Here is a 27,764-nt window from a genome sequence, read left to right as displayed (position 1 = left end):
GGTCTTGCCACTCTTAGCGCGGCAAGAGAAATGAATTGTTACATTTTAATGAGAGAAGCGACAGTGCTGGCTTCGCACACAACACCAATGATTTTATAATTGTACACAAGGGTGACTAACTCAAGCCTCATTAAGATTATTTTTCAGATGGGTTACTTTTTGGCAGGACAATACATTTATTTTCCTCTCATAAATAAATAAGTTTGATTAGAAATCCCTTTCTATTCAACCCGAGGAGCGTGAATGTGACCTGTATTGTAAAAAAAAAAAAAACACATGTACAAGTTACAATCTCCCAAGAAAATGTTTTTAATGAATGGTTTGTTGCTGCTTGAACCTCAGATTACATGAAAATACATTGACTGCATGTATGGCAACATATTCACACGTATAAACAAGTGGTGCATTTGTATTGTATATTTATGTACAACAGAAACACGTTACACTCTGCTTTAAAGTTGTGCAAGTGTGTTTTATATATACTAACCATTTATAAAATTCAACACACTAAATAAAAAAGAAGAGTGTGCCCATGTATATACACATTCACACAACCACAGTAGTTCACAAAAGATTAAAGCAAATGTATTGGATTATACATTTCCAGGTCAGCTTCTAGTCGACCCGAGTGTCCACTGTCCATCCTCTCTCTTCGTTAGAATTAGTGTGTGTGTGGCTGACACTTGGACACACACAAGGCTCTGCTGCAGCCCGCTGTGTTACAGTCATCTGAGGTAGACTGCGCCAACTTCACGGTGTTCGCCCCATTTCGTCTTGTTCTTTCATTTCGATGCATTTTTCACAAACAGTTGGAAAGACACAAATCAAATACCACGTGTTTTTATAGCCATGAGGTAGAAATGCTTTAGTGTCCGAATTCTAACTGGACATTTAAATAAAATTGAAAGTGACTTTAAAAGCTTGCCACCATGTATGAAAAGGGAGCACAAAGATCAAACTAACAAGCCTAGCAGTGAGCATTGTTTCATAGTGTTTGTTGGTCAGCGGTGGAGACTGGCGCGTGTGCTGTTGTATGTGTGCTCTGGAGTGCATTAGTGGGTTGTGTCTAAAGGGAGTCTCTCTCCAGAGGATTTGCTGACAGAAGGAATTCTGGTACAGATTGTTTTGAGGGTGCTTTTCTGACGGACCACTCTGCTTTCCCCTTGTGCTGCTGCCACACTGCCTGCCTGCCTGTCTTTCCTTTCCGTCAATTCTGCTGATGCTCAGCACTCCGTCTTCCCCACATCAGGTGCTGCACTCGTGGTGCCTATAGATACCACAGGAACACAGCGACAGGGGCCTTCACACATACTCCACATTTAAAGAGGAGTACAGTAATGGTAAAGTGATAAAAAGAAGGAATTATCCTATAATATAAAGAGAAAACAATCCCAACACTGACAATGGCGTTGAGGCGTTACAAAAGAGCAAGAAAATGCAGCCCATACACACAGCTTCAGTGCACTTACAAAACCAAATATCTTCAGTAATTTCATGCCACAACAAAAGAGACCTCCTCACACAGTGAGAAGGCAATGTAAGAAACTAAAATACATTCCAATGTAATACAATGAACAAAAGCGTAACCTTCAGAGACCAAGGACAAGCCTCCTCCTCCTCAGAGCTGTTCAGTAAACCCTGTTCTTATGCACCTTCACTGTGCCTTGTTACAAATAACACTTAGATCTCATCTTTTTGGGAATTGCTTAATACTGATTTAAACTGTATGTGTATGAACAAATATGATTGCACAACGTAAACTGAACAGGGATTTGGAAACAGACCTAAATGTACAAGACGTGCACAAAATAATGAACTTCACGTCATTAGATCTCATTATGAACTCATCCAGTTCAACAAAAGAGAGTGTGAGACAAGCCTCTGCAGGACCTATGTCCCCTCTACTTTTTTAACCATGTGAGGGGTTTCACTGGGGAAAACTCCAGACAGGCAACCAAAACTCAATATATCTACATCATATGCTTTTAGCACCTAAACAAAAATGTAAATATTATATTTACTCTCCTCACCATTGATTTAGTTTTATAGTTATGGAACATAACGGTACATTCATCGTCACCTCTTTGCCATTGAGCCTGGCCTTTTAGGGAACACCCACAGTAACACAATCTGCCTCAGATTCCCTACTCAGGGTTAGTGCTTTTCATCAAGATTTCTTGAGGTACTGTACAGTTCACCAACTATTTCCTGAGTTTACTCTGTTCTGTCGGTTTGCTTTGCAGAAAGAGCTGGGTGAGTCAGGGCCGCTACTGTCAGCGGTGGATTTCTGATCTTAGACAGTCCACTTTTTACACTCAAGTTTAAAGCTCTCAATAGGTTTCAGTTCGTGCCATGACAGTAGATTGTGAGGCTAATAAACAACAAAATCAGAAAGCACCACTTCAGGCACTTGGATAGCCAACTAAACCATAAGAACAAGAACTGAACATTATATACACAGACACTGCAGCGGCTCTTCTGATGCCAACTTTTCATTTGTAAACATGGCCTGGCTATCAGAGTGACAAGCATTCAAGCAAAACTCCTTTTCATTTACTTATAAACTGCCAGGGGTCTCATCAAACTGGGTCTCATAATACTTCTAAAACCTGCCTGTGAGAACTCGTGGGCTTGTGTTGGCCTTCTCTGTGCTTCCCTCCAGCACAATGCTGCTGCCCTGAGGGGAGGAATTGTGGAAGCCTCTTTTTCTCAAGGGCGTAATCTATCTTTTCACTGGCTGCAGCCGAACATTTTGTTCCACTCAGTGTACGTGTCAATCTCTTTCTGCGATATACTGGCCTGGAATTTACAAAAGACATTCTCAAAGTCCTGGTATGTCAGTGGCCTTATCTGTCCCCGGGGCATCATGGTCGACATGTCCATGCCCTGTGCAGATGCATGTAACAGCCCCACCAGGGCCTCCTGACACAGACGGGCTAAGTCCAGTCCCGAGAAGCCTTCGGTGCGCTGTACAAGCAGGGCCACCTCCTCCTCACTTAAGCAGTACTTGTGCTGTGACTGGGCCAGCAGCTGGCTGACTATCTGATGTCGGGCAGCAGTGTCTGGGAGGGGCACTAGCACCCTCCTGGAAAAGTACCTGCGCAGCCCATCCTCCATATCCTGCGGTCTGCTGGTGGAGCACACCACCAGCACCTGGCTGCCTCCATCCTCTCCAGAGCCTATTACGAGTGAGTCCAGCTGGGCCAGGAGCTCGCCCTTTAGTCGGTTGATCGGACTCTCTTCACTTAGGTGGGCCGACAGCAGCATGTCCACCTCGCTAATGAACAGTACTGATGGTTGGCGACAGCGGGCCACCACAAAAGATGCCCGAATGATCTTTTCACCTTCTGCCAGCCACTTTGTAGCCAATGTGGAGCCACTCAGCTGGAGAAAAGGCGCCCCCAGCTGGCTGGCCAAGCATCGGCCCAACAACGTCCTGCCACTGCCCCTTGGGCCAAACAACAACACGCAGCGTGGAGCAGGCCCTAAACTGCTGAACATGTCTGGGCGCAGGATGGGCCAAAGTACCTCCTCTTTTAGTGTAACCTTGGCCATCTCTAGACCTGCAATGTCATTCCAATCCACAGGGGGGCCCTGCTGCACGATCTCAGAGGTCACCATATCCAGGAGGTGAGGGTCACTACTTTTGAGCTGCTCTTCAGCAGGACGGGACGATGAGGAGGAGGAGGACGTCTGCCCAGGAGCAGAATGGGACATGTGGAGTCTATGGTCTTCACTTTGTTCACTGAGGGAGGGAGAGGTGAAGCTCGCCAGAGAGTCTGCAGAGCGTGAGCCCCCGAGGCTGGAGGAGACGTAGGTAGGGGGAGTGAGCGGGCCCCCTGGTGGCTGGCTGTTGTACTTCCTCTGCTGCTCAGAGCCCATGGTGGACTGTTTGGATGGATTAAAAGGTAAAGAGGACTTGTCAGAGCTCCGGTCAAATCCACCTGAGCTGGCCCCGCTGGAGCCTCCATTAGAGCTGCTGTCTGCAGGGACTCTGTACATGGGGCTCTCGGCCGAGCTCCGACTCTGTCCATAGCCAAAGTTACCATAAGAAGAGTCTCCTTCACTCTGGCTGCTCATGTAGAAGGCTTTTCTCTTCAGTGAGTTGGAGGAGCTGCTGTTGAGAGGGGTGGGGGCAATCGGAGTCAGGTTGTGGCTCTGGTAGGGGTATCCAGGTAAGGCAGAGGAGGGTTGGAGGGGAGTGGGAGCTGCTATGCCTGAGGGGAGGTATGAGGAGGGTGGAGGTGCCCCCCCAGGGCTATAGCCTGGACCAACAGAGCCCTGTGCAGGGTAGCCTGCTGGGGGGTAATTATAAGTGGACAGGCTGGGAGAGCCGCCATTGTAAGCAGGGACTAGAGTGGGGTGTGAAGGTGGCTGTATCAGGGGGGATGGGATGGTGGCGGCGGACTGAGAAGTGTAAGTACTGTGCAGGTAGGAGGCGCTGTAGGCTGGCCCGTATTCCTGAGAGGATGAGTGCAGGGCGGTGGCTGTGTGGCTTCCACAGCTGCTGCTGGAGTAGCTGGGCTCACTCAGAGTGCTGGAGGCCAGCCCTGGGGAACTGCACATGCCAGACACCACCTCTGAGGCAGCGGCCACCCCTCCCTTCCTCACCGACACCCCCTCAGGGATGCAGCTCATGGGGTAGACTCCGTCCTGCCAGGGCTCGGATTCACCTTTCCGACCGTTCATCACTCCGGGGTTCTCCGAGTAGGCGGAAGGCATCTCCAGAATGCCCGAGTACTTTTCCGCATATTTCTTGAGAAGGTTGGAGGCAGTCAGAGCAGATATGTCATCATTGGCCCAGGCGTACTGGTAAGTGGCAGAGCGCTGCAGATGAGCGGGTACAGCCCGATACGCCTCAGCTTTATGGGCTGGAGAGCGCGTGGTGGAGGAGATGTCAAAATGCTGTTCGGCCCACTGGCTGTGCTCGGGGGTCCACTGCATCTTTAGGCCTGAAAGCACAGAGAAAACACTCATGAGGCAAACAAGCTAAAATCAGGCCGACAATAATGAGAATAACAACACCTCCAAATTACATTTTACAGGCACTAGTCAATTAAAAAGGTGGCATTTATCTAGAGACCAGTGTCGTGAGGCGTCGTCTTTATTTACTTCATTTTTGTCTTTTGTTCTTTATTCATTTAATTTTTTAATGGCAATGATCGAAATGTAAGCCTGTTAAAGCCTTTTGAATTTGCTCATGTCTATAGTTGTTGTTACACCATTTTAGCCATACTGCCTTTGAGGTAGGGCCTGGTTACATGATCATCTATAATGCTAAATGAGAAAGGTGTGTAGTAACATGTACTATGTGTCCTGTCTGACCAGTCCAAATGACCCATCATGATGTATTTAGTGTACACACAGTTATCTATTGCTTTTGTTATTATCTACTGCTCTCCACACATGCGGTATGGCTGTTTTTTCTATACCTGCCCAGAGCAGAGCACTGCGCGTTGGGCAGGTATAGAGATTGCTGCAGAGCGATGGCTGGTACAGCAGCCTAATGCACCCCCGCCAGACCAATAAGACAGAGGCATGGAGGGTCACTCTATAATCCCGTCTCATCTGAGGTGGCTGGAGATGGCTTTGAAAATGTGCCTCGCTGAGTGCCCACAAAGCAACACACATCCATATATGGCCAGTGTGCACACAACACACAGCTTACACACACACAGGGCGTTTAAAAACTGCGTGTGAGGCTGCACTGAGGCGTGCCGACACGCACGCGCACAGCCACTGACCCAGACGGACAAACACAGCACAGAGCTGCAGCCAGCTATGAATTACAACACATTGTGTCTCAGCTTAGTTCCTGTCTGCACAGCTCCACCTTGACCTCCTCGCTCCTCCTCCCTCCTTTACCTCTGTCTGCCTCCCGCTGCCTTGTCTTCTCTCACTCTTTGCTTTTTGTGTAATCCATTTTCCAGCTCCCTCCTGTGAGATCCTTCTTTATTTCTCTTCAGCACCTTTTATTCGGACTCTATCTGTTTGGATATATATCTTTACTTTTCCCCTCTTATTTACTCCCTGTGTGCTTGCTCTGGCGCCGCCCCTCCCTGCTCCGCTCCATCTCATCTCAGACACACTCACCTGGCTCTCTCCTTTATTGCCTCGGGAGGCTGGAGAGCCACTGTTTCCTTTAATCCCAGCCAATGCCATCTGCAAACACTGACAGTCACACAGCGACTCCATGGTTGTCTCACTATCAAAGCCGCGGCACTATCAAAGGCTGGACGGGCGTAATCACAGCAGCCGCGCACCACATTGAACCCTGTTTGATTTGACTTAGTGCACACAAATAAAGGATAATATCGGTGTCATTTAGGCAGCTTCCTGCGACTTATTGACTTGCAGTGGCTGCATGTTGAGATCCACAGCTGGGAGTCTGGTGAGCAGTTGCATCCTCAGAATTGGTTTATGTGTGTGTTTGTGTGAGTAAAGCATACACAATACAATCCATTCATGGTGGAGCACATCTCCTCTCTCATCCATTTACACAGGCACATCAGCATTCGCCGCTGTTTTCTGAGGCCCTGTTTGTTTGGTAACAACTGTGCTAAAGGAGGGGGAATTCCCAGACTCCTATTTCCTCTGATTCTCTTCTCAAGCCGTCTCTCAGCAGACGCCAGCGGCTAATTAGCAGAATGGCGATCTGCTAATTGTGTTAATTTACAACATTTTAGCCAAGGGGAGTCTCGCAGAGGGCTAGGCTGCACACTTGTATACTGAGCAGGAACACCCCAGACATAAGAAGGGAGAGGCAAAGTTTGCATGAATAATGAGTAATCAACACAAGGACATTAATGACAGCACTCGGCAAAGCATCACTGTTCTACCGTCTAATCCTATTTTGCCTTGTTTCCAACTCTATTTTAATAGAAGTAATACTCTATTCATTCTCATAATGAGCTGTGAAATAGTGTGTGTCAGAAAGTTTTCACACCATCTTATTCTTTCAGTTTTGTTGTTGTGCTGTTGATTTGTAAATATTCAGTTCACTTTTATTACTAAAATAACAAATCTTTGGCCGTCCTCTGGCTCTCTCTGTGGTGCTGCGTCATTGTTGCAGGTTACGCCGCGCTGCATCTCCTCCAGAAAAATCCATCTTCTCAAGTCATACAAAATGGCATTCAGCGATCCTCCATTCAGTAATCGAATTATTGACCCCTATTGGCGATCAAGGTATTACAACAATGTCGCGGAACGCCTGACCTCCACCAGTTACTGACTTCATAATAAAGTCCCCTTTTTATAGCGCTGGCCTTACACTGTTATGGGGTGAAGCGCTGAAGAATAAGTCAAGTGGGAGTTTGTCGGCGAAGTCGGGGATCAGAAAAGACAAGATACTGCGCTCATTTTAACTTCATGAGTAATGGTGATCATCATTTGTATTATCAAACACAAATTAAATACCACAATAGTGTTTAAATGATGATGATGGTGATGTGAATCTCATGAATACAGCCACATCCCATGCCCAATCCCCTCCTGTTTGCCATGTATCTTTGATTAGAAATAACATATTGGGCCAGTGTTTGCATGTTTGAGGCTTTGGGCAGTCAGCCTTGAAGCATTGGCCGATGCTTTGTATCGACCACACTCCTAAACTAAATGGCATCCACAATGACCTTTTTTGGACTCTTTTGAATACGTTGCATCCATCGTGGATGCTTTAATAATTACTCCTGACGTTATATTTTCTTTATTATGTTATATAGGGCAGCGTGTTGACAATAATTTATTTCATAGTAATGATTGAAATTGGCTTCAAAAGCATTCTGCTGCTCTGGAGTTATAAAATTGGTACAGGAACATAAAGCCATCTCCAGCCCTGAATAGTGGTCCCCTATAGTAAATAATTCAAAGATTTAAAAGACACACGAAAAAGACACATCTCGCCAAACCAAACACTCTAATTCTCTTCATTCAAAGTTTCCGTCAGATTGGCACTCCATCAAAGTTGGAGACGTCCTTGATTTAAAGCAACATGGATCTCCCTAATTCGGTCATTAAGAAAGATAACATATATAAAAGAGTGTGTCAGGCTCCATCAGGGCTTTCATCTCTTTATAATGAGGTTAATGCTGAGACGCACTGATTATCCCTGCAATGCAAATGAAGGCCAAATGATAACTTGCACTATTTAAATAAGGTAATAGCGATTACTCTACGTTATTCAAATGAGGAGCGTCGCTTTGAACCCAGCGCTTTGAACTAGCTGCTCCTTCAACAAAACATACGGAAGAGCCGGAGCTGGAGTGACTTTAGTATCATTCAGGGCGGGTCCGCTAATTCAATGTGATGTAAACCAAGGGCAACCAGCGCAGCAGCAAAGTCACCCGGTGCAGGGGCGGAGCCGGCGCGGAGAGGCCGGGGGCTGAAGTCATGTTTTCAGATGATAATACTTGTAAGAGTGAGCAATATAAGAAAAACTCAAATGGTAGCACTTCACAGCCAAGTAATAGGATGGTAACGCATTATCTAAGTTGATCTTTGTTCTATTATCAGGTTACGGTGCTGTAAAGAAAAGTGCAACCGAAAGAACTCAAAACCCCACCTGTTTTACATGTTGTATAACCTGCCCGGGCTGATTTTGTGTTTCTTATTTGTGAAGTGTCTTTGAGTGTCTAGAATACAAATACAATGCATAACTATTATTATTACCCGAGCCCAATCGAAAGCCTAGATCATCACTAACTTTCTTGAATTCCTGTAAAAAAGGTGACTAACAAAGGGTCACTAGCAAAAAGGCAGGTCATGCAAAACTGCTGCTATTTTGTTGTTTTGTAGTGAAGTTTAGGCAATTACAGACTTTAAAAAAATCTTATAATAATATAATAATCTGTTTTAATAATAATAATTTCACTTTTTTCATGGAATTGTCTCAAAACACACACCCAGTGTTCACACACAAAAGGACTAAAATTGACACATTTTGCACATTTTAAAGCACCATGTGTTTTAGTTTTAGGTTGTTTGAACAAAAGTAAAATCTCACTCAATATATTGCCGTAAGAACTTGGCCATAGATATTGTGCAGCCTTACATTACAAGTAAATGATCCCAATTAAGTAGATGGTAATAGTTTGTCTGTGCGCTGACGATACGCCGAGGTTGTAAAACTTGCATTTGCATGGATTTGGTGTGTTTAAAAAGGCCTCGGAGAACTGTACAAAGTATTTGGATAAAGACGAACAGAGGAGTGTGTGTGCGAGCATCAGAGAAAGTAAAAAGCTGTTTGTGTTGCAGAGAAAGGGGGAGGGAGAGGAGAGGGGGCACTCAGCTGAAACAACATCCACCTTCTGAAGCGTCACGTCTGCCCATGCTTTCCCCAGCTCCACATAGAGAAGCCTAATCATTCTCATTACACTCGGCGTCCATCTGCATCCACAGAGCTGCCTATTAGCGCCTGTGTGTCTATGTGCAGTAAACAGCTCTTTAGAGAGCACTAATGAGCTCTTTTAAGTCTGTCCGCTGTGTGATTCTGCAGCGGGGTGTCAGTGCAAACTGCCCATTTTGGTAACGTCATAATTAAGGCGCGCGTGTTTCTGTCTGCGTGTGCGGTGGAGAAACGATGACAGGACGTACAAACGTGCAAGGCCCTATCTGTCTGCCCAACACAAACAAACTGCCGTGTAATATTTTAAAAAGCTTTTCACTGAGCTGCTTAAGTACCCGCATGACAAGGGATAACTTCATTAAGATGGGCCTGTTTTATTCACCACCAGGGAAATCTAAGCAGCAGTTATTCACATCCTTTTCAAATACACCAGAGGGCATGTGCTAGCCTCTCAATCACGGCACACAGGGAAAGAGAAAGCAGCTCCGCACTAAATATGTGCCTATTGTTTCACATTGATGCATTCAGATGCTGGTGTGTGTCTAACAACCTCTACTACCTTGTTAATGAGTCCAGCACAGTGTGACTAAGCCACAGGCTACGCTGCTTTGGCACACAACTTACTGCACAGAGTACAATAATGTGATTAGGCTCTGCAAAAGGCCATTCATGATGAAATTAGTCATGAGCTTGTGTCAAAACTCTTTTTGCATTTCTAAGCTAAAGCAAAATGAAGATTAAAATGTTGAGCACCTTCACAGCAGAGTGTCAGGAAATGAACAAAGAGACAAATTAGTAAAACCAGGCTAAATACAAAACTCAATTTCTGTTCCTTCCAACAAGTCTGCTCCAAAAGGCAGGCATCTCCCGTCTGAGGAGACTAAAGGCTTTGAAGCCTTCAATCCAAGCCCGGCGCAGCTTACCATTACAACGACTAGACTGTCGGAAACGTCCACAATAACAACAACAACAAATAAACAGAGCGAGTTCAAAGTCTAGACGCAGCAGTGACCGGCAGAGATGAGCTGTCACTAACTCAAAGACAGTCAGAGCCACACATGACAGCTCCGAGCTGCCACATAACAACATTTGACAAATGACAGCATCTTTAAAAATCTCATATTCATTGTAATCTTCGACCTTTTCAAACTCTTATAAGCTCCCAGCATCAAACCGGCCCGACAACGCCCCCTGAAATATTAAGACAAACTGAAAAAGTCTGTTTTAATGTTGCTTTTAAAATATTAGGTTAGGATTAGAAAGTATTTAATGAAAGCGGCTGTGCTAAATTTAGCTTGCACAGGACTTAACCAGCCTAACTAAATTCCAGCTGCATATCGCGCTGGCCCCGGCTGCCAGTATCAGATCTTCCCTCCAGCTGTATAAATTGACACTGTCTAAATTTCCTTTTACTAGACAGACTATTGAATGGGTGGGTTAAATGGGTAGGGCGCAGTTAAACAAATGCTCCGGATCAAGGAAATTGTGCGTGGCTTCTTTTGTCATTCAGAGAGGAAATTGAGAGATATTCGGCGGCGGGGGCTCGGAGCAGCGGCTAACGCATGGCATTCATCTATAATGCACTGGGCCTGTCCGTCAGATACTCCATTTCCTGTGACTAGCGCAGCGTGCCTAATCACCCGGCTGCACGCGTGTCTCCTCCTGCCTCACACACACACAAAGGGGAGAAATGAAGAGTGACACGCAAACATGCATAGACAGAGTGCGCCCGCTGAGGCAAACAGATTATTCTTATCGCCCGAACAAAACATCTGTAAAGGCTCTTAACACCGCGGTGCTCTAACGGTGTTGCGACCTCGGCGGCACATCTCCCTTTCATCATTTACACTAAAATCAGCGGCTGTTACAGTGAAGCGGCACCGCGCACCCAACAGGAACACACACATATGTGGCTTTAGCACACGGAGACAGCTGTTTCAGAGGCACGGGCAATGACTTAATACAATTACAGATGGTCACTGCTTTATCTCGTTCTTCAAGTCAAGTTGTCAAGAAAAAAAAAACCTCTGCTACTTTGTTAAAGAAAAAGTCAACTTTGTATAAACTAAAGCACTCTTGAAGAACATGACCTGAGGCAAACACTAATTTTGTTTTTAGGCCTGGGGGCAAACAGTAAAGCTCCAAGCAAACATGTTTATACAAATACAGCTTACTAAACCGACAATCATTTCTCAACTCCTTCTGTAAAGATCACAGTGTACTCATGTGTTAGCTTCGTGATCTGTGAACGGCAGACTGACCAGCTGCTATGACTGCAAACATACACGCAGACAGTGAATCTAATGAATGGCACAAATGTCTCCATGAGTCCAGACAGTTCAACTGGAGCCAGCAGTGATTTATCCGAGGCTCACATCATCACTGTGTGTCCTGGTGAATTTATGGTGTGGGGTGAGGCTGCTGTGTGTTTTTCTATGTTTACAGGCCACTAATGTTATCCAAACATAACCTGAAAGTCCCACCGCTCTAACTTTGAGAAACTCCCAGGAACCGCAGGCTAACTTCCATTTAACTTCATTTGAGTATAACAAGGCCTTCAATGCCACTGTACGGCTAAAAAGTGCTGATCCAACTTGTGTGGGAGTGTTAAAAGTGCGTGGGAGCAGAGCTGTCCAGTGACAGGCGACTGTCCATCAGCATTCAGCCTCCCTCTGAGCCACAGTGGGATCTTTAAGAGCGGCCTCGGGGTTAACATGGGGCCACACACTATCAATACTCCTCTGACGTCCTGATCCATAGCTGTGAACCAGGAGCACTTTGTTTACCTGTGTGTTCAGTAATTAAAATAGATTTCTGAGAGGGGCCCTAATCCTTTTAGAAATGACATTGATCCAAGCTGCAATGCAACACAGCCACTGTGTAATTTTGTTGGCTTTTCCCTCTTAACACTCTTCCCATTCAATGGAGCACACGCAGCCTTCCCGGATGAAACTTTAGAAAGTCCTCGACATGAAGGACGTCATTTGGGGCAGGCGGGGGTGCAGAGGAGGGGGGGCAGGTGGAGATAATAGAGAGGAAGCCTCTAACCTCGTCTAAAGCTGTCTGTCTTCGTAAATAAAATGAGATAATTATTGAGTGAACAACATTATACGCCAACGACACACTCTTTCTTCTCCCTCTCCTGGTGCCAGGCTGTAAATCTCAACAAACACGGAGCTTTTGGACATTAAGTGCTCACTAAGCACAGTGGATGCATCATATTTCAAGAGCAGGCGTTGTGTGGGTGAGGAGCTGGGGAAAATGGAGTGTAATGGTTATCCATTATCTTATACAGCAACGGCGGCCATGATCATTTTCAAGTGACTCATTTCTGGAAGTACCTATCTATTGGCCACTTGGAGAGAAGACTTTGATGGCTAATCCAAAACAACTATTCAGAGGTCATTTACTGCTGCGGCGCATAAGAGAAGGCTCCAGCCCCCCTCATTATTCAAATACAATCCTCCGGAAGATTCACAAACAGCGGAGTGGGCGATTACCTCCACTGCACACTCCAGCCGGAGAGGAAACATTAGCCGTCAACAAATGAATACATCACAACACATCTCCATCAGGGGAATTTAACGGCAATACTGAGGGTGTTAACATATCAATGATCCCACTTGCAGACGCGCTTTGGAGTCGATCAAACTGCACAGATCTGCGAGGGAACTTTCCGATTCGTCAATGGCGCCTTGTATCGGCGGTATTTATAGTTTTGTTTGTGTGGTCTGGGCTTCACATGAATGGTTACTTAACAGCAGCACTCTCATTTCCCTCAGCAGTGGCACAGAAAGCAGCCCCGGCCGGCTCAATGCGCTGTGTTGTCTTGTGCAGTTGCCGGCAGCTTGTGCAGTGGGAGCGCGCGTGCGTATCTGCGCGTTAATGTGCGCATATGTCTGCCGGTGTGTACTGGCTGAATTGGCGTGTTGAGTGTCACCATCTGTGGACGCGTCTCCCGCCGTGTGTCTGTGTGGGCTGCACAGTGGACAGGACCGCGGCGGATACCTGCACGAACTGTCAATCTACACACAAAAAAAAAATAACACCAAAATCTCCTTCAAAACAACTATCAGAATCTGCCAACTCCAAATGCTGATTACAAATGCTAATCCATGCCATACATCCAATACCTAAAGAAGACTTGCTTATTTATATGGAGCTATACGCCGGCTATAACCTGGAGTGTACATCTTTAAAGATTCTGGGTAAATTAGAGATGTCTGTCATTTCAGGGTGAACATGTCTGGTGTCAAGTTTGCAAATAAATTCAAAACCAGGAGTGAATTTTCGTACTCAAATCCTTGAATAACGGCAAGACTTTTAAAGAACTTTTCCAGACATACAGTATTTCAATTAAGATGTAGCTTGTACCGCGAGGTTCAAGTGTTCCCATTTCTTTTAAGTTTCCATCTTACATGCGTCATCGACGTTAAGCTCGTTTTCTAAAGCCTACTTCAGCTACAAAATGCGTTTTTGTGAAATCATTTTCCAATTCAAAGTCACACAATAAGGGCCCACACCAAATTTCCACACAGACTGAGACTCGAAGACTGTAGCTTCCTCATACTGTAACTTTAGTGATTTGTACTTTGTCAGATGAAAAATACAGTGGATACTTAACAAAATAATATAAAGTCACTTTTTCAAGTCACCTGGTGAAATAAATCTCTTTTCAGGCGTATGTTGGATTTTTTGGGGATTTTTTTAAGTTGGAAATATTTTTTGGCAGAGAGTGAAACATTTGGAGAGTGAGTGCGATTAACAGCGGTTGGCGGAGATTAGCGCGGGCCGCGAGCGCCGCACGTGCCGGACCGGTGCATGTGTGTGGATTACAGAGCAGGCCGGGCTGGGATCACCTCTACCCCCGACCGCGCTCTCAGTGGATCCTTCAGAGTCTGCGTAAGAGAGAGGGGAAAGATCCGCCAACTCGCACAGACTGAAAATGCATGTGCAGGAGTGTCCAGTCCAAATTGTCTGCATTGCTTTGGAAGAATATCAATATAGATTTATGCGTCATTGTCACACAGGACTTGAAGGAGAGGAGTGGGGTCAAAAGATCATGGTTGCAATTGAGATTTCTATAGAAAAATGATAATAAAGTAAATAATAAAGCGGGCCTCATGACTTGTTGGATTGCATTTTGGAGCTGGTAATAAACTCTGGAGTCATTCATCTTGGTGTCATGGCGTCGGCCGTGTTGACAGGACAGGTGAGAGGGGAGCTGAGGTCACACTACCATGCGAGCTCCAGCCCACACCGAGACTGGGACGGCCCATCACAAGGTCTCATCAGAGCCAGCCCCGTGTGCGGCCGCCATCCCACCTGGAGGACTGTACACACATGAACCTCCTCTTTAAATCCACTCGGGCTTGCATTATGCTGCAATTCACAGCGCTTGTCTAAACAGTCAAACACTGGATCAATACGCCTATCGATTGGTGGCATTGAGACTGAACTGGTCGTGTCCAGGGGCAGGAGATTCTCACTAGAGCTCTTTGCACACACTCCACACTCCGAGTACATGAGGAGAGGCTCGGATTTGCGGTACAAATATTTGTAAGCTCATGTATAGACATTTGTGAGCACGCTAGTCTCTCTCAGTCGTACCTGTGTAGTGCTGCAGACAGCCCGTCCTGAAGACTACAGCGTGTGAGCACATGCAGGTGATGTGGGCTGAGTGGGAGCAGTTTGTCTCAAAGTGAGGCCGTCCAGTCAGCTCCAGCAGTGGAATATCAAGCTGGCGTCTCCTCGCGCTCAACTGACACAGTCGATAGCTCTGCATTATTCATGGGGCCGGCGGGGCCCGATGAGATGGCCTCTCACTGAGGCTGGATTTCAGACGTCCCAAACTTTACAGGGCCTGGCGCACGCCTGACACCTCCAACAACTGTTTATCCTCAGCCAAAATGACAAGCACAGCCACGAGAAGCACCATCCCACAAGTAGGCTGCGTTTAATCCCGTATATTTGACAAGACAATCTGTGAGCCGCACGCTACACTGCTGCTCAGTTAAACCCGCTACTTGAAAATAAAGTACATATTAGGACACTCTTGTCAGCTCCTCTTGTTTGCTATCAAATCAATAAACACAGATCACAAAGCTAACATGACAATCTGAAATGTCGCTTTGCACTAATAAAAGAAAACAAATCATAATTTCAAATGCAGCCCATCCGTGTTCGCTGATTTCCATTACACAGACTAAAGACATCAATTAGCGAAACAGCGTCTGTTCAAAAAGAGAAAAAACACACAGTTATTGGGAGTAAATCAAACAAGAGGAGCCGACGTCAGGCTGCTTGATATCAGATCTCAGAGGAGAAATTTGATGGGCACCGATGAGCAGAAGGCATCTCAGGAGAATTGGACAGAGGAGAGATTTAATGTGATCATAGGGGACGCTCATCTTTCAGGGAACGGGCTAATAATGAGCAATCAATAACATCCTTAACAGAGTTAGAGCCAGCAGCTGACAGCAGATGTAAGCTACGGCTAACAGGCTCTTTCTGATCTCACATTACCGCTGCATGCTAGTTAAACAGCTCTCACACAGTCACAGGCGTGCATGAGCACAGCACAAACACATGGGCCTCCAACATATGGGAACACTGCTTTCTCCAGTGCTTCTCCTCAGGTGACACCGGCAGCATCGTGTCATTGTGGATCGATCAATAGCTGTAATCACATTCACAGGCCGCCTGCGAGCGCACCACTGTGGAGCACGCACCCGCCTTTATCCCGAGACGACGGATTTCACGGCCTGATGTGACAAGCGCTGCCGGGAGATTGTATCAGCGGTACTTACAGGGCAATAAAAAACATGTTTAACTTCGAATTACAAGCACTGGCAGTTTGGTTAAAGCGACTGGCTGTGGCGGTCTGGCTAACTAGACAGGATACATACTGCCTTCTCTGTCTTCTTGCAGATTTCAAACTTCTGCGTATTGGTGTGTCTGCTGAAGAGCTGCAGTGCAAGAATATTATGTTAAAGCAAAACAGGAACAGCTCTTATGTAAAAAGTTGGAATTGTATTGATTATTTAAATTGAGAATAGCTTGGGGTAGTTGCACAAAACTGAAATAGTCGATTCTTAAACTGTGGAATGTTCCTCTGCTTCTTCAGGTGGTACACAGGGTCATCTGCCATTTTAGATCATTTCATTTATGCTTCAGTAATTTTTAACCCCAGTTTGGTCCTGCGTTGATCCTGGTGGGACTTGGAAAGTTAAGCCTTTGGTTCACTTGGTGTGAAAAGTGTGAGCACCAACACATTATAGTATTTTGCAACTTACACAGATTGCCGTAGTGGAGAACTTATAACAATGAGGTCAATCGAGGGTGTATTGAGTAACTTTTCTCTGATTTGCTCGCAATGCCACAAAGTTGGTTTAGTGCCAATAGTCTGTCATTAATTTCACGCATTTACCGCTGCTGGACAAATGTCAAAAAGCTGGAAGACTTCCTAATTGGTTAACAGTAAGCCATGGTAGTTTATGTGTTGCCAAGATTACATTGTTTTGAAAACCAGCGTCCACAGGCTGCAGGCAGAATATTTATTACTTTCGCCTACATGCTCGGGATTGTTGATAAGACAGTGTGCGGCGTATACAGCGCTCATTAGAGACAATATCTAAGAGCAAATCCCATCTTCGAGGAAACTACTTCTAGAGACTTCTTCCTCAAAGTCACCAGAGCTGTGAACCGCGCACAGACAGAGATATTTAATCCGCCACTGCTCTGCATTTCCCCTGCAGTCGTGCCTGATCCTGAGTGAGGAAAGGACAGGACCTCCCGAGCTGTGCGGATGTGCGTTTGTGTGTTTGTTTGCAACTTAATGTACTTTCTCATATATCACCGCGATGTGTCTGTGAGCATCCGCGGTTACAAAGTCGTGTTTTCGCTCTTACTAAATAAATAATTACTGCTGTATAACCGCCGGGCACGTTTCCAGGCCCAAGGCAACACACAATCAGTTCTTGTTTGTCATAAATTGAAAAAAAAACAAAAAAAAACACGATCTGTAAAGACAAATGATCAGCCGGTATTAGGAGTCCAAACATTTCCTCTCTTTGTGAAGCCGATCATATGCTGTTGTTTGCCCAGTGCTCGCCTGTGTGCTTTCTGCTTTGTGGACTTTGGCAGAAGAATGGAGTGTGTTGTAGTTTATAAAAGAACAGCCAGATCTCTAAGAGAAAGGACCAGCAAAAGGCAAAGCAAAAAAAATGCAATTCGAAGTTGTCACATAAGATAAGACTGTGGCGTCCTGCTGGAGAGGGAATGTCATTCCACCACTGGGGTCCCAAGAGGGAGATGAGTCAGGGCCAAGGAACGGGGGGCCAGCAAACAGCACAGGCTGAAATTCAGGATGTGATATTTTCATGTTCCAAAGCCGTGCTTGTTGTTACAGACATTTCTCAGAAAAATAAACCACTTTTATGACTGCTGTGTGGAAATGGCCTCAGAACTGGACCACTGTGAAGATGGATGATGAACACTATTCTGCAGTTTAAGTCATTACAGAGGACATCAATTTTGCACTTTAAACCATAATTTCCTCATCAAAAACATAGCTCATTCACACAATTTTGAATAACCTTGTTCATTGAGCGGCTTCTAATAAAGAGTAAAAAAGCTATTTATTTATTTATAACCTGGAAATGTCCTTCACATTTAAGTCCAGAAATCATCACCAAATTAGTTCTGAGCATTTCTGGGTGCAAAGTGTTGCCTGCAGAGGGTGCTTTAAGCCAATTCCAAATCCTGACCAACTCAGTCTTCTCTCATTGACTGTTTTTTTGCAACGTTTAAGCTTTAAGACCACATGTGGAAGCATATGTCCGCTCTAAAGCGACAGCAGTTTGAGTCAGTCTACATCTAGTGTTTTTGTTCGGCCAGTACTGCCACTGCCCGAGCCCTTGTCAGCAGCTCGTTGTAAAAGCTGACCAGATGTGTCCAAGGGTTTGGATGTCTCCTAGCAACAGGAGCTGCGGGCCAACGTGGTGTGGCTGAAGGTGCTCGTCCAGCTCCATATGAAGTAAATAAAGTCAAGGAAGTCGCCGTGGACTGGACGACGTGAAGTAAATCTACATGCTTCAGCTGAGTTAAACCTCAAGACAGGCTTCGCCCTTCTGCGGCCGTTCATCAGGTCCTTTCGCCGTGTTCAAGCCCTGCGACGGCGGCCTCTTATCTTATCAGTCAATCAGGGAAAAGCGTGCAGGAAATGAGACGCACAACAGTGATGCTTGCAACAACACTCATCTTTCCAGACACACAGGCTCAATTACCATACAGGAGCGCAGGGACAGGAGCCGTATAGGACGTGAGCCAGGGAAATTCAATTGCTGACTTGATACAGTCATTAGTTGCCGCCTTATAGGGAAAATAAACACCAGGGGAGGAAACAAGTGTTGTTTTATTTGGTGTAGCGCCGCAAAACAGGAAGTGCTAAACTCTCGGCGCCCCGGACGGAGATGTGCATTTTTCTCGTGTTTGTTTGGTCACGTCAGTCGGTCGCTGCTGCAGCCCATGTGGAGGGAGAAGGATTTTTATAAAGACAGCAATGAGACAGGCTGAGGAGGAGATGGAGAGCTGGCTGAGTGGACTTCATCCCCAGGGATCACTTTACTGCGCACAGGCACACAACTGCAGGACAGAGCGCAACAAGGGTTCATTGGCCAAAATCTCTGCTCTGTACACAGACAGTCCCTCCAAGCAATATTCCTGTAAGCACTGGTCCGTGGAGACAGGAGCGCATTGACTGAAGAGGGGAAGAAGGGGATGGAGGACGGATAAGGAAAAAGAGGGGAAGAGTGAGAGCGAGGGATCAGGAGGAGGAGGAGGAGGAGTGTCCACCTGGCCCGCGTCCAGGGGAATTAAACAGTCTGTTTACGGCTCTCAGCGCCTCGCCAGCGCCATGTTAGCCTAATGGCATGGACATGAAGCCAATTGATTTGTGGACCAATAGACCTGTCCCAGCGCACCGGCAGATTACCTAGATCACTGGCTCGGCATTGAGTAGACATCGCTTCTCGCCGGTGCCCCACAGGCTGCGAGAGTGCACGAATATGTGAACACGTGTGGATTACAGAGCGGAGTAGTGAGTGGGAGAGCTCATTCTGTCAGGTTCAAACTTTACAGTATAGTTTCATCACTCTCTCCTCATTGATTAGCTTCCCCCAAGGCCATAAAGGCTTGTTAAGAGCGTTCAACATGAGGAATGTCTGTAGGGTGAACCACAAATATGCATAACATTTACCGTAATGTAGTCTAAAACTCTGTAGAATCCCTATAAAATGATAATTCAGCCATTTCAGAGCTATCATAGCAGGACAATGTGTCGTATATGTAGCTGGGTGGTGTGAACAGTAACACGTTATGTCGTCTGGGGCTGCACTTGCTGATTTGCGGGAGCGTTAACAGCTCATTTTCCCCCGAAAACTTGATGTCAACGCCGTAAAAAACGCACAGCGGAACAATCACGGACCACACAGACTTGAAACTACAGTTGTCCGTGTGTATGGCCCTGGAGTGAAAATAATTCCACATTCTCCACACTTTTCACTCATGTCACTGTCCCACTTGATAAGCATGAAAATCCATTTATCTACAAAGGAGCTGTAAGGCCCGTATTGGACAATGTCTCTTTCATGGTCCCTCGTGGGCTCTTTTTTTTTGCTCCACAAAGCCACCCGACTGACTCTGACGATCTGTAATAGGCCGCATTCATTGATATAGATACATCAAGGGAGATATTGCAGTGGCGCATCAAGAGGAGTGGGGCTAGTTCACGGAGACGGCGATATTGGGCGCACATAAAAGGGACAATAAGCAGTTTAAGGCAGGGAATAAAAGGCGATGTGGCGGCTTGATACAGCGGACATCTCTCGCACTTGCTTTTACAGACAGGACACAGTCGGGAGTTATTGTCAGCCCGTCCCGACAAGACGGAAGAATTAGGCGGCGAGGAGGAGGAGCCGTCAGATTACGGATTAAAGGTGGGGAAGTGGCGGGATTAAACGAGCGGCGGAGATGGGAGCCCGGCTAATACAGCTCACCGCTCGGCGAAGGGCGTCATCGAATTTAGTCCCGCGGATTAGACGCCGGTTATTGGAGCGGCAAACGGCAAATCTTTTAAAATGACTCTCCTGGAGACTCTTATCCAAACACTTCCCACTTTGGTCAATGTTATTTATTACTCATCTAATCCATATCTGTGGCAATGAGGTGTGCAAGGCTTTTTACAACACATGGCGGACACAAAAGCCTCTGAGACCCAGGTATTAACAATGATGCTACGTCTTAACCACCCTCTGGCTAATGCAGCTAATGAATGAGAAAACGCTAGCGGGCTAACGGCTCTAATTCTCCTTCACAGGCTATCATGTTGCAGCCCGGAGACGGATCAATACCATTTGCTCAACACACAGGAGGCCTGGGAATCTATAAAAGGGCTTTTATTGAGTAATTAAACACCCATTACTGTCCCGTGCAGCCAAACAATAAATTTGATCAGCCTCTCAGGCGCAGATCCAGCCGTGATTAATACTCAGTGCATGCGTGACATCAAGGGCCACAATGACATTTTGCCAAGTCGTGTCTTAGCCTCGTACTGCACCGGGAGAAAAGGTTCGGCTGCTTGTCTGGGGCTGAACTAACAGTGTCTTTGGGGCCTCTGTCAGTGTTTGAGGCCAGTCCCACCTGCAGCCCTGGGACCGGCAAACAAAGCACCACACCCTGTTTTTCCCGAAACACGACCCACAAAACATGCAACTACACTGTCAAAGAAATACATAAGAAAAACTTCAACACATCTCTATGTTAAAGTACTTACTGTGATTTCTTTATTTTATTTAAATGTATAAAACTATTTGGTTAATTTAGAAAATGCAATATTTCTTTTGTTAATAAGAGACACTGCAGGCTTTTTATTCTCTAGTTTTCAGATTTAAACTTTCACTTGGAAACAAATCATTTGCCTAGTTTAAATGGGAGATTCTGACTCTAATGGCCATTTTTTATATATATTATCTTTACATGATGTTCCACCTTTAAACACATTTATTTACATTTTTTTTTTACAAATTTATTAAAAACTAAAATAGTTTAAAAAAATCTGTCTCATATGTCAACAAAATAAATCCATACATTTAAACCTGGCTCCATACATTATTTAGATTACATCGCTAAAATGATAGACAGGTTGGACCACTTTTGCGCAAGAACAAGCGTTTCAAATGGATATATCTAAATTGAATTTTTTCCCTATTCACCTCCCGTGTCTCGCCTTTACTTTACAATAATGAATATCTTAAATATGTGCTGCATACCAAAGTGTGCCACAAAAGCACTTCCCTTTTGAATAAAAAAAAAGGCTTAAATGTAATCTTCTCTAGAACTTCATTAACACAAACATAACAATGTACAGTATTTGAAAGAAAATCTGTATCAAACTTTCTCCTTGACATTTCTCTTCAGCCTTTCACGACAGAAAAGGCACAGAAGAAAGCTTGGACTTTTTCCCTAATTTCACAACGTCCCTTGCCACACTCACACAGTTCTCAAACCTGTTACAATCGCATCCTTGTTGGAGAATATTTAGCGTTGTTGAGCCAACAATATGGCATCTGGGTGATTCTCCTAAATATGAATGGCCCATTCACAAGGCTCAATGGAGTCGCTTGGCAATGGCCCTTTTCCCCTCCCTCCTCCATACTCAAAACAATATTCAGCGCAGCAGTCTTGGCACTTTTCCCCGAAATCAACAAAAGAGGAACTCGAAGCTGTCCCTGAAACCCTCAAAGCATTAAGCCTCTGTGAGATGCAAGTACTTGGCAAAGCGATTTAGCGACAATGGGCAAATCATACAGTGCTTTGTGAGATTTAGGGGATACAATAGCACTCCGTTTCCAAAGCACACATTAGTAAGCATGTCATTGGGACCCCCTGGGGATTTGAGCAGTCCAGAGGATTGTGTAGTGAAGAGGATAAATATATGTTACTGGGCACGGCGATGGAGCCCTGCCAACGCCTCCCTCCTTCTGCTAACATACATACCCAGGATTATGAGCCTGACCAATACATTAATAGAATAATCTTCAAACATGGAAAGCACACACAGCCCACTAACTGAACCCATTTGGCTTGTTAAGTGTATACATCGAAACACATCCAAAATCAATTTACGACCATTTAGCAGAGCTCAAAAGGTGCACATGAGGAGAATTTCCACTTGTACTAAAAAAATGAGCTACCACAATAATGAAAAAAAAAAAAAAGCAACGTGGAGAACAACACTTGTTATAAATGTGCGGCGCTTGCAGCCATACTGACCTCTGAGTGCTAAACAAAACCAACAACGGACAAGCAGACACCCACTCAAAAGTCAATACCATGCGTGCCTCTTCTTCCTCTTGTATGGTTAATGCATGATGCCAGGTAGGGGAGACAGACGGAGAGTAGGATCTCATTATACGCTGCATGCTATCATTAGCTATCTACCACATGTGTCCATCCTGCCAAGTGAGTGGTACAAGCAACATCCTAATGCTCTGGCTGCTTCCACAGGGGCAGCCCGGCCCGCACGCACAAACGCAGGGAGCACTACAGTACATAATCACAGCACCTCGGCAGGGCCCGGCACATGAGCAGGCACACATAGGTTAATGCCTGTGTTCATTCAAGACTCCACTCTCCACTCATCTGCACATAGACAACAAGCATCAACACCTGAAGCTATCGTTTAGCCACAAAGCTGCAGCTCACCGTGGATCTGACAGTTTGTGCCACAGCTCAGTGATGCTGTGCCACACGCCCAGACACTCTCCATCCTTTGTGTCCAGCTCTGGCAGCGTGCCAAGCTCGCACACCAACTCTGCCTCACATCCCACTATTGTTCATTAACATGCACGCACACCTTAGCCACTGAAGTCAACGAGGCGCTTGCCAAAACCAACTCCAGAGCAGGATATTTCTATTTTTGCTAATCAAGACATTTTAGTGGCAGACAGAAGGAAAGAGGGAGAATGTGCCAGGGGAGGGGGGACGGGGGCAGCAGACGGACACTATCGAGCCTAGGCTTGCTGCTGTTAACAAAATCAGATCACCCAGAGCTAGAGCCAGTACGAGGAGAGCTGGGGCAGAGATTACAGTCCAATCCTTCCTCTCTCTGGCTGTCATTTTCTGAGGCCCCACTGAAAAAAGGCTCTCGACGACGTGGTCCGGGCCAAATGAGTGGCGAGCATCTTTGCATATCAATGCACAATTTAACTTAAGACTTCCATGGCTTCATGGCAATAACCTAATTAGAAATGGCGCCTTCTCATTTGAAGCCACAATGTAAAGGATAAGCTGTGTGTCGCCTATTGCAGCCTAACGGTCTGGAATATTCCATGTGGAAGCGTTTTCTTTTTTAATATTAAGCCCTTAGCATATTTAACACTTGTGCAAGCCGAATGTTTTAATATCTGCCAGGGAATCCGTGCCATGGGTGGCCGAGATTGCTGTTGAAGAGCGAAAGGAGGTGAGCGGAGGTCTGTTTAAAATTCACAGAAGGGGCAAAGGACGGTAAAGAAGGTAGAAAAAAAGCCTTGATTTGATTAAACCTGTGAAAATGACGCATTACATAAATGATAGAACTTCAAACATTTAACAATTCAGAGTTCACAGAATGTGAGATAACGGTTTTAATTCTAGAATTTACATGGAAATGAATTTAGCTAAATGTCTGGGAATAAGAGGGAAATGAGGAGTGTGATTTGGATAAGTTGGGGAATTTGGTGACACCGATTTAACTGACTTGACTTTGGAATACCACAACTGACCCTCCGACTAAAGCCTATAGCCTTTACCACTGTATAATACAATACTAATGTACAGAATGACTTATCTTGTACTAAAGCCGTGTTTGGAGTTGTACATATTAGTGATGCCCTGAGTCAGGATGGCTGTGGCCTCAGTCCACCCTCAGATTGTGACTGGATTATAACCAGTCAGCACTGGGGAAGCACCGGCCTGATGAATATAAATGTGTGAGCGTGTGCACTGGAGTGTGCACCACACTGAGGCACGCAGAGGGAAGGAAGGAGACGGGATCAACCGGCAACTGTCAGTCAAAGCAACACTGAAAAAAACACCAAACAATCCCAAAACCCCCATTTGAGGCCAAAATCCTGGCTTCAGTGAGCAAAAGTGGAGAGGAGATTGAGTGGATCGGTGTGTCAGGGATTTTAAGGAATTGGCGTCCACTCATCTACGGGGAAACATGTCGGGGGCAGCAGCTCTGTACGACAGCTGCCTGCCGTCTAGCAGAGGAACTTAGATCTGTGAGGAGGGGCTGTCAGAGAACAGCAGAAACACACAAAGACTACACAGCCCAGCTACAGTGAACTGACACACAGCCCCACACTGTCTTCTGGGATGGAGAGGGGGGTGAGAGCGGGTGGGGGAATAAGTGGACAAAGAGTGAAATAGATGAGAGTGCAGGAAGACAAGACAGGCTGACGCACTGTCGAGCACATGTGGAAAAAGAGCAGAGAAAGATGAGAAGACAGTGGAGAAATGAGAGAGTGAATCCGACAGACAGGTCCGAGAGGGATTTGTTCTATTTGCATGCGCCTGGCTCCCATGGGTCCGGCTACGCTCCACGAGCCCACAGCACAAAAGATAACACTTAACATATTTGCTAAAAGATGACAACCCTGCCTGGATCTCCTTTGAAGAGGCCCTTTTGTCAGGACGCGCAGACAGGAGAAATCCACTCATACAGACGTGGCCGGCACTAACAAATGTCTCTCTCTCTGTGTCTGCCGAAAAAGCACATTTCCCCACTTACATCTGCGTCTTGGCACAAGTCCCATGAGGGTGGGCTGGATCGCACACCAGTGGCTTGAGGACGGTAAAACAGCTTTTAATGGTAAACATTACAGACTGATGGAAAGTGTCAGGATAATTTATTTATATGGTCCCGTGGGAAGTAGCTTAGCCACCCTGGCGGCACACCGGCTCTCTCTATTCATTTGTGTGTCTCCGGGAAAGTCCGTATTTAGATAAATAAAGCCGTGAGAGGCAGAGTAAAAGGGACCCTGTTTGTAAAGCAGTATTTCTTCTTTTCCTATTATCTCTCCTCTCTCTGTCCCTATTAGCTGTATCGGGGGGCTGCCAGAGATGTGAGGCGATACGTTATGTGTATAATGAGGGGGATTATTGCTACTGTCACTGCAACACGCGCAGACAGCACATGCAGAGGATGGATCTTAAGCCGAGCACTGTCGCAAACAAATGGACTTAGAGAAATAAACAAACTGCTGAGGAGCTACAGTATTTACATTACACACCAGCGTTGTTAATGCCGGTGTTTCCCTTCTGGTTAATGCACAAGCAAAAGCTGCAGCTCAGGGGTCCTCTTAGTCCAAATGCGGACGTCGGGAAACAGCAAAGTCGAAATTATAAACTATCAAAGCGCACCCTCGTTTTATTTCGTCAACGTCGCCTTTAAAAATTGTCCGAGTGGCCGTCAGTGTGAGGGCGTCCGCTGTGAGCACACACACACACACACACACAGCGGTGGAGAGACAGAGCGGGAGAAAGGTTCAAAGGTGAAAGGTTGAGTCCTCGCTAATAACTGCAACAAAAACGCGAATGTGTGCGGATGTCAGAACGGGCCGCCGCGTTCTCAGAAAGCGGCTCGGAAAATGAAATGGAAAGTATCCGCAACAGTTCTCGGAGCTCGACTGATGTTTTAAGGATAAACTATGGATCTGTGTACGACAGGTTAATTGACGTGTGGTGTGTGAACAGTTACGTTATAAAATATATGTTTAAAAAAATATTATGGGAAATTTTGCTGCGAAGACCAGTTGTTTAAGTCCAGCTAAATTACGTCGATTCAATTTTAAATTCCAAAAAGATGCAGAGGAATCTTAGGCCTTGAGATATTTAAAAAAACAAACAGCTCATGCATCCATCCACACAACACAAAATAAATATGTCTAAATCCTGTTTTCCTAAGTTTTCAACTCCGTCCATGTAAAAAAAAAAAAGAAACACAATTGCATGTTTCAATTGTTACATTTCACGAAGTTGAAATTCCTATTTTAATTGAGAAGAAAAAAGTTGTTTACATGATGAGCGGTGCGAGAAATGTGCAGTGAGAGTGACATATTGCAGCTGTCATTCTTGCGATTTCAGCGTTACATAATAAAATCTAAGATGGGCTGCACCTTGTGAAGCTTTATGAACAGATAAAGTGTGCAGAAGTTAAAAAAATAAAAAAAGACTTACCATACACACTGCTGCTGCTGATCATGTCGTGCTGGAACAAGCAGAGGGAGAGGAGATGAGAGCATTGGCATTAATTTGTAGGGAAAGAGTGAAAATACATCTAGAAGTCTCCCTACCACGAAAAACAACCAAAAAAAATCTTCACATCACTGACAGCAAATACTTTGGTGAGTGTTTGTATTTCGAGCCGCGTGGAAGGTGGACCGTTCAAGAGGAGCGAGCAACTCAATAGGAGGCATCTAACCTACATGCATATCATTAGAAAGTGGACCCGGGATGACAGGCTGCGCGGTGCTGCTGCTGCTGAGGAAGAGGAGGGGGCCGAAGAGGAGGAGGAGGGGGGGGATCAACTGGTGCACGTTTTAGGAAGAAGAAAAAGAAAAATATGGCAGGAGAGTCAAGTTAAATCTAGCGATAACGCCCTATAAAGTCCCAGCGTTTAAAAAATACATGGCGCGGGGACATGGGATCCGCCGCATGCACAGGGCAACTTGTTGTAATCGAAGCAGCGTCGCCGTCTGTCTCATCGAGCCTCCACAAAACCCTCCCGTGATCATGCAACTTGGGGTGTTTTGACGCTTTTTCTTTTTTTTTGTGGGGGGGGGGTGGCGAGTGCCGCAAAGCGCACGGAGAAACACGGGTCCTACATTGCAGCCTCTCCGTGCCTTTGCGAATTTACCCGTGGCGCAGGTGCACTCCTTTAAAGCGAACATTTAAAGAAGGAGCGACGGTGAACGCGCGGGGGAGACGAGACGACGGCACGAGGGAGGGGAAACTTATTATCTGGGAAAAAGTGAACAAGTGTAAATCCCGAAATGAGCTTGTATAACGTCTCCGCGCACAGACGCGCTGCCTGCCCGGGAGCCTGTCTGCTCTGTCCACTCTGTCTAATTGCACACGGACTGCGCGTTCTTCTTACCTGTTTTTTTTTCTTTTTTCTTATTTAGCGTCAGGTCGAAGTCTCACGTGGGGGGTTAGGGTCGCATCGATCCCGCGGAGGGCTTCTGCTGACGAACGGGGTACCGAGGGTTAAGCCGGGGTGCGCGCGAGCTGTAACCATCCCAAGTTAGCGCAGGAAGCACTGACCACAGCCACTGCCATGTTGGAATTTCACCAGCCCTGAACAGCTGCTTCTCAGACT

At 45.8% G+C, this 27,764-nt stretch overlaps 1 protein-coding gene across 2 annotated transcripts; it reads right to left on the bottom strand.

Moving 5' to 3' along the window:
* Positions 1 to 331: 331 nt before the first annotated feature.
* Positions 332 to 27,764, bottom strand: LOC306981788 (fidgetin-like). Of its 2 annotated transcripts, none has more exons than XM_079581451.1 (3): positions 27,543 to 27,764; positions 26,624 to 26,654; positions 332 to 4,952 (listed from the first exon to the last, which is right to left on the bottom strand). In XM_079581451.1, exons 2-3 carry the CDS (start codon positions 26,646 to 26,648, stop codon positions 2,731 to 2,733), a joined length of 2,247 nt encoding a protein of 748 aa, XP_079437577.1. In that variant the 5' UTR covers positions 26,649 to 26,654; positions 27,543 to 27,764; the 3' UTR covers positions 332 to 2,730. The 2 variants fall into 2 exon arrangements, with proteins under 2 accessions (XP_079437577.1, XP_079437576.1); XM_079581450.1 differs by lacking the exon at positions 27,543 to 27,764 and adding an exon at positions 26,872 to 26,892.

Source organism: Gobius niger (assembly GCF_951799975.1).
Source record: "Gobius niger genome assembly, chromosome: 23".
Classification (NCBI taxonomy): domain Eukaryota; kingdom Metazoa; phylum Chordata; class Actinopteri; order Gobiiformes; family Gobiidae; genus Gobius; species Gobius niger.
Note: the sequence above shows the minus strand (reverse complement) of the source record. Positions and strands in the feature narration are given on the sequence as shown.

Excerpts from the sequence above, each read along its gene's own strand:
- LOC306981788 (XM_079581450.1), bottom strand. Across the intron at positions 4,953-26,623 it reads CAGCAGCAGCAGTGTGTATG|GCCTAAAGATGCAGTGGACC; the intron begins GTAAGTCTTTTT and ends CTGTGCTTTCAG.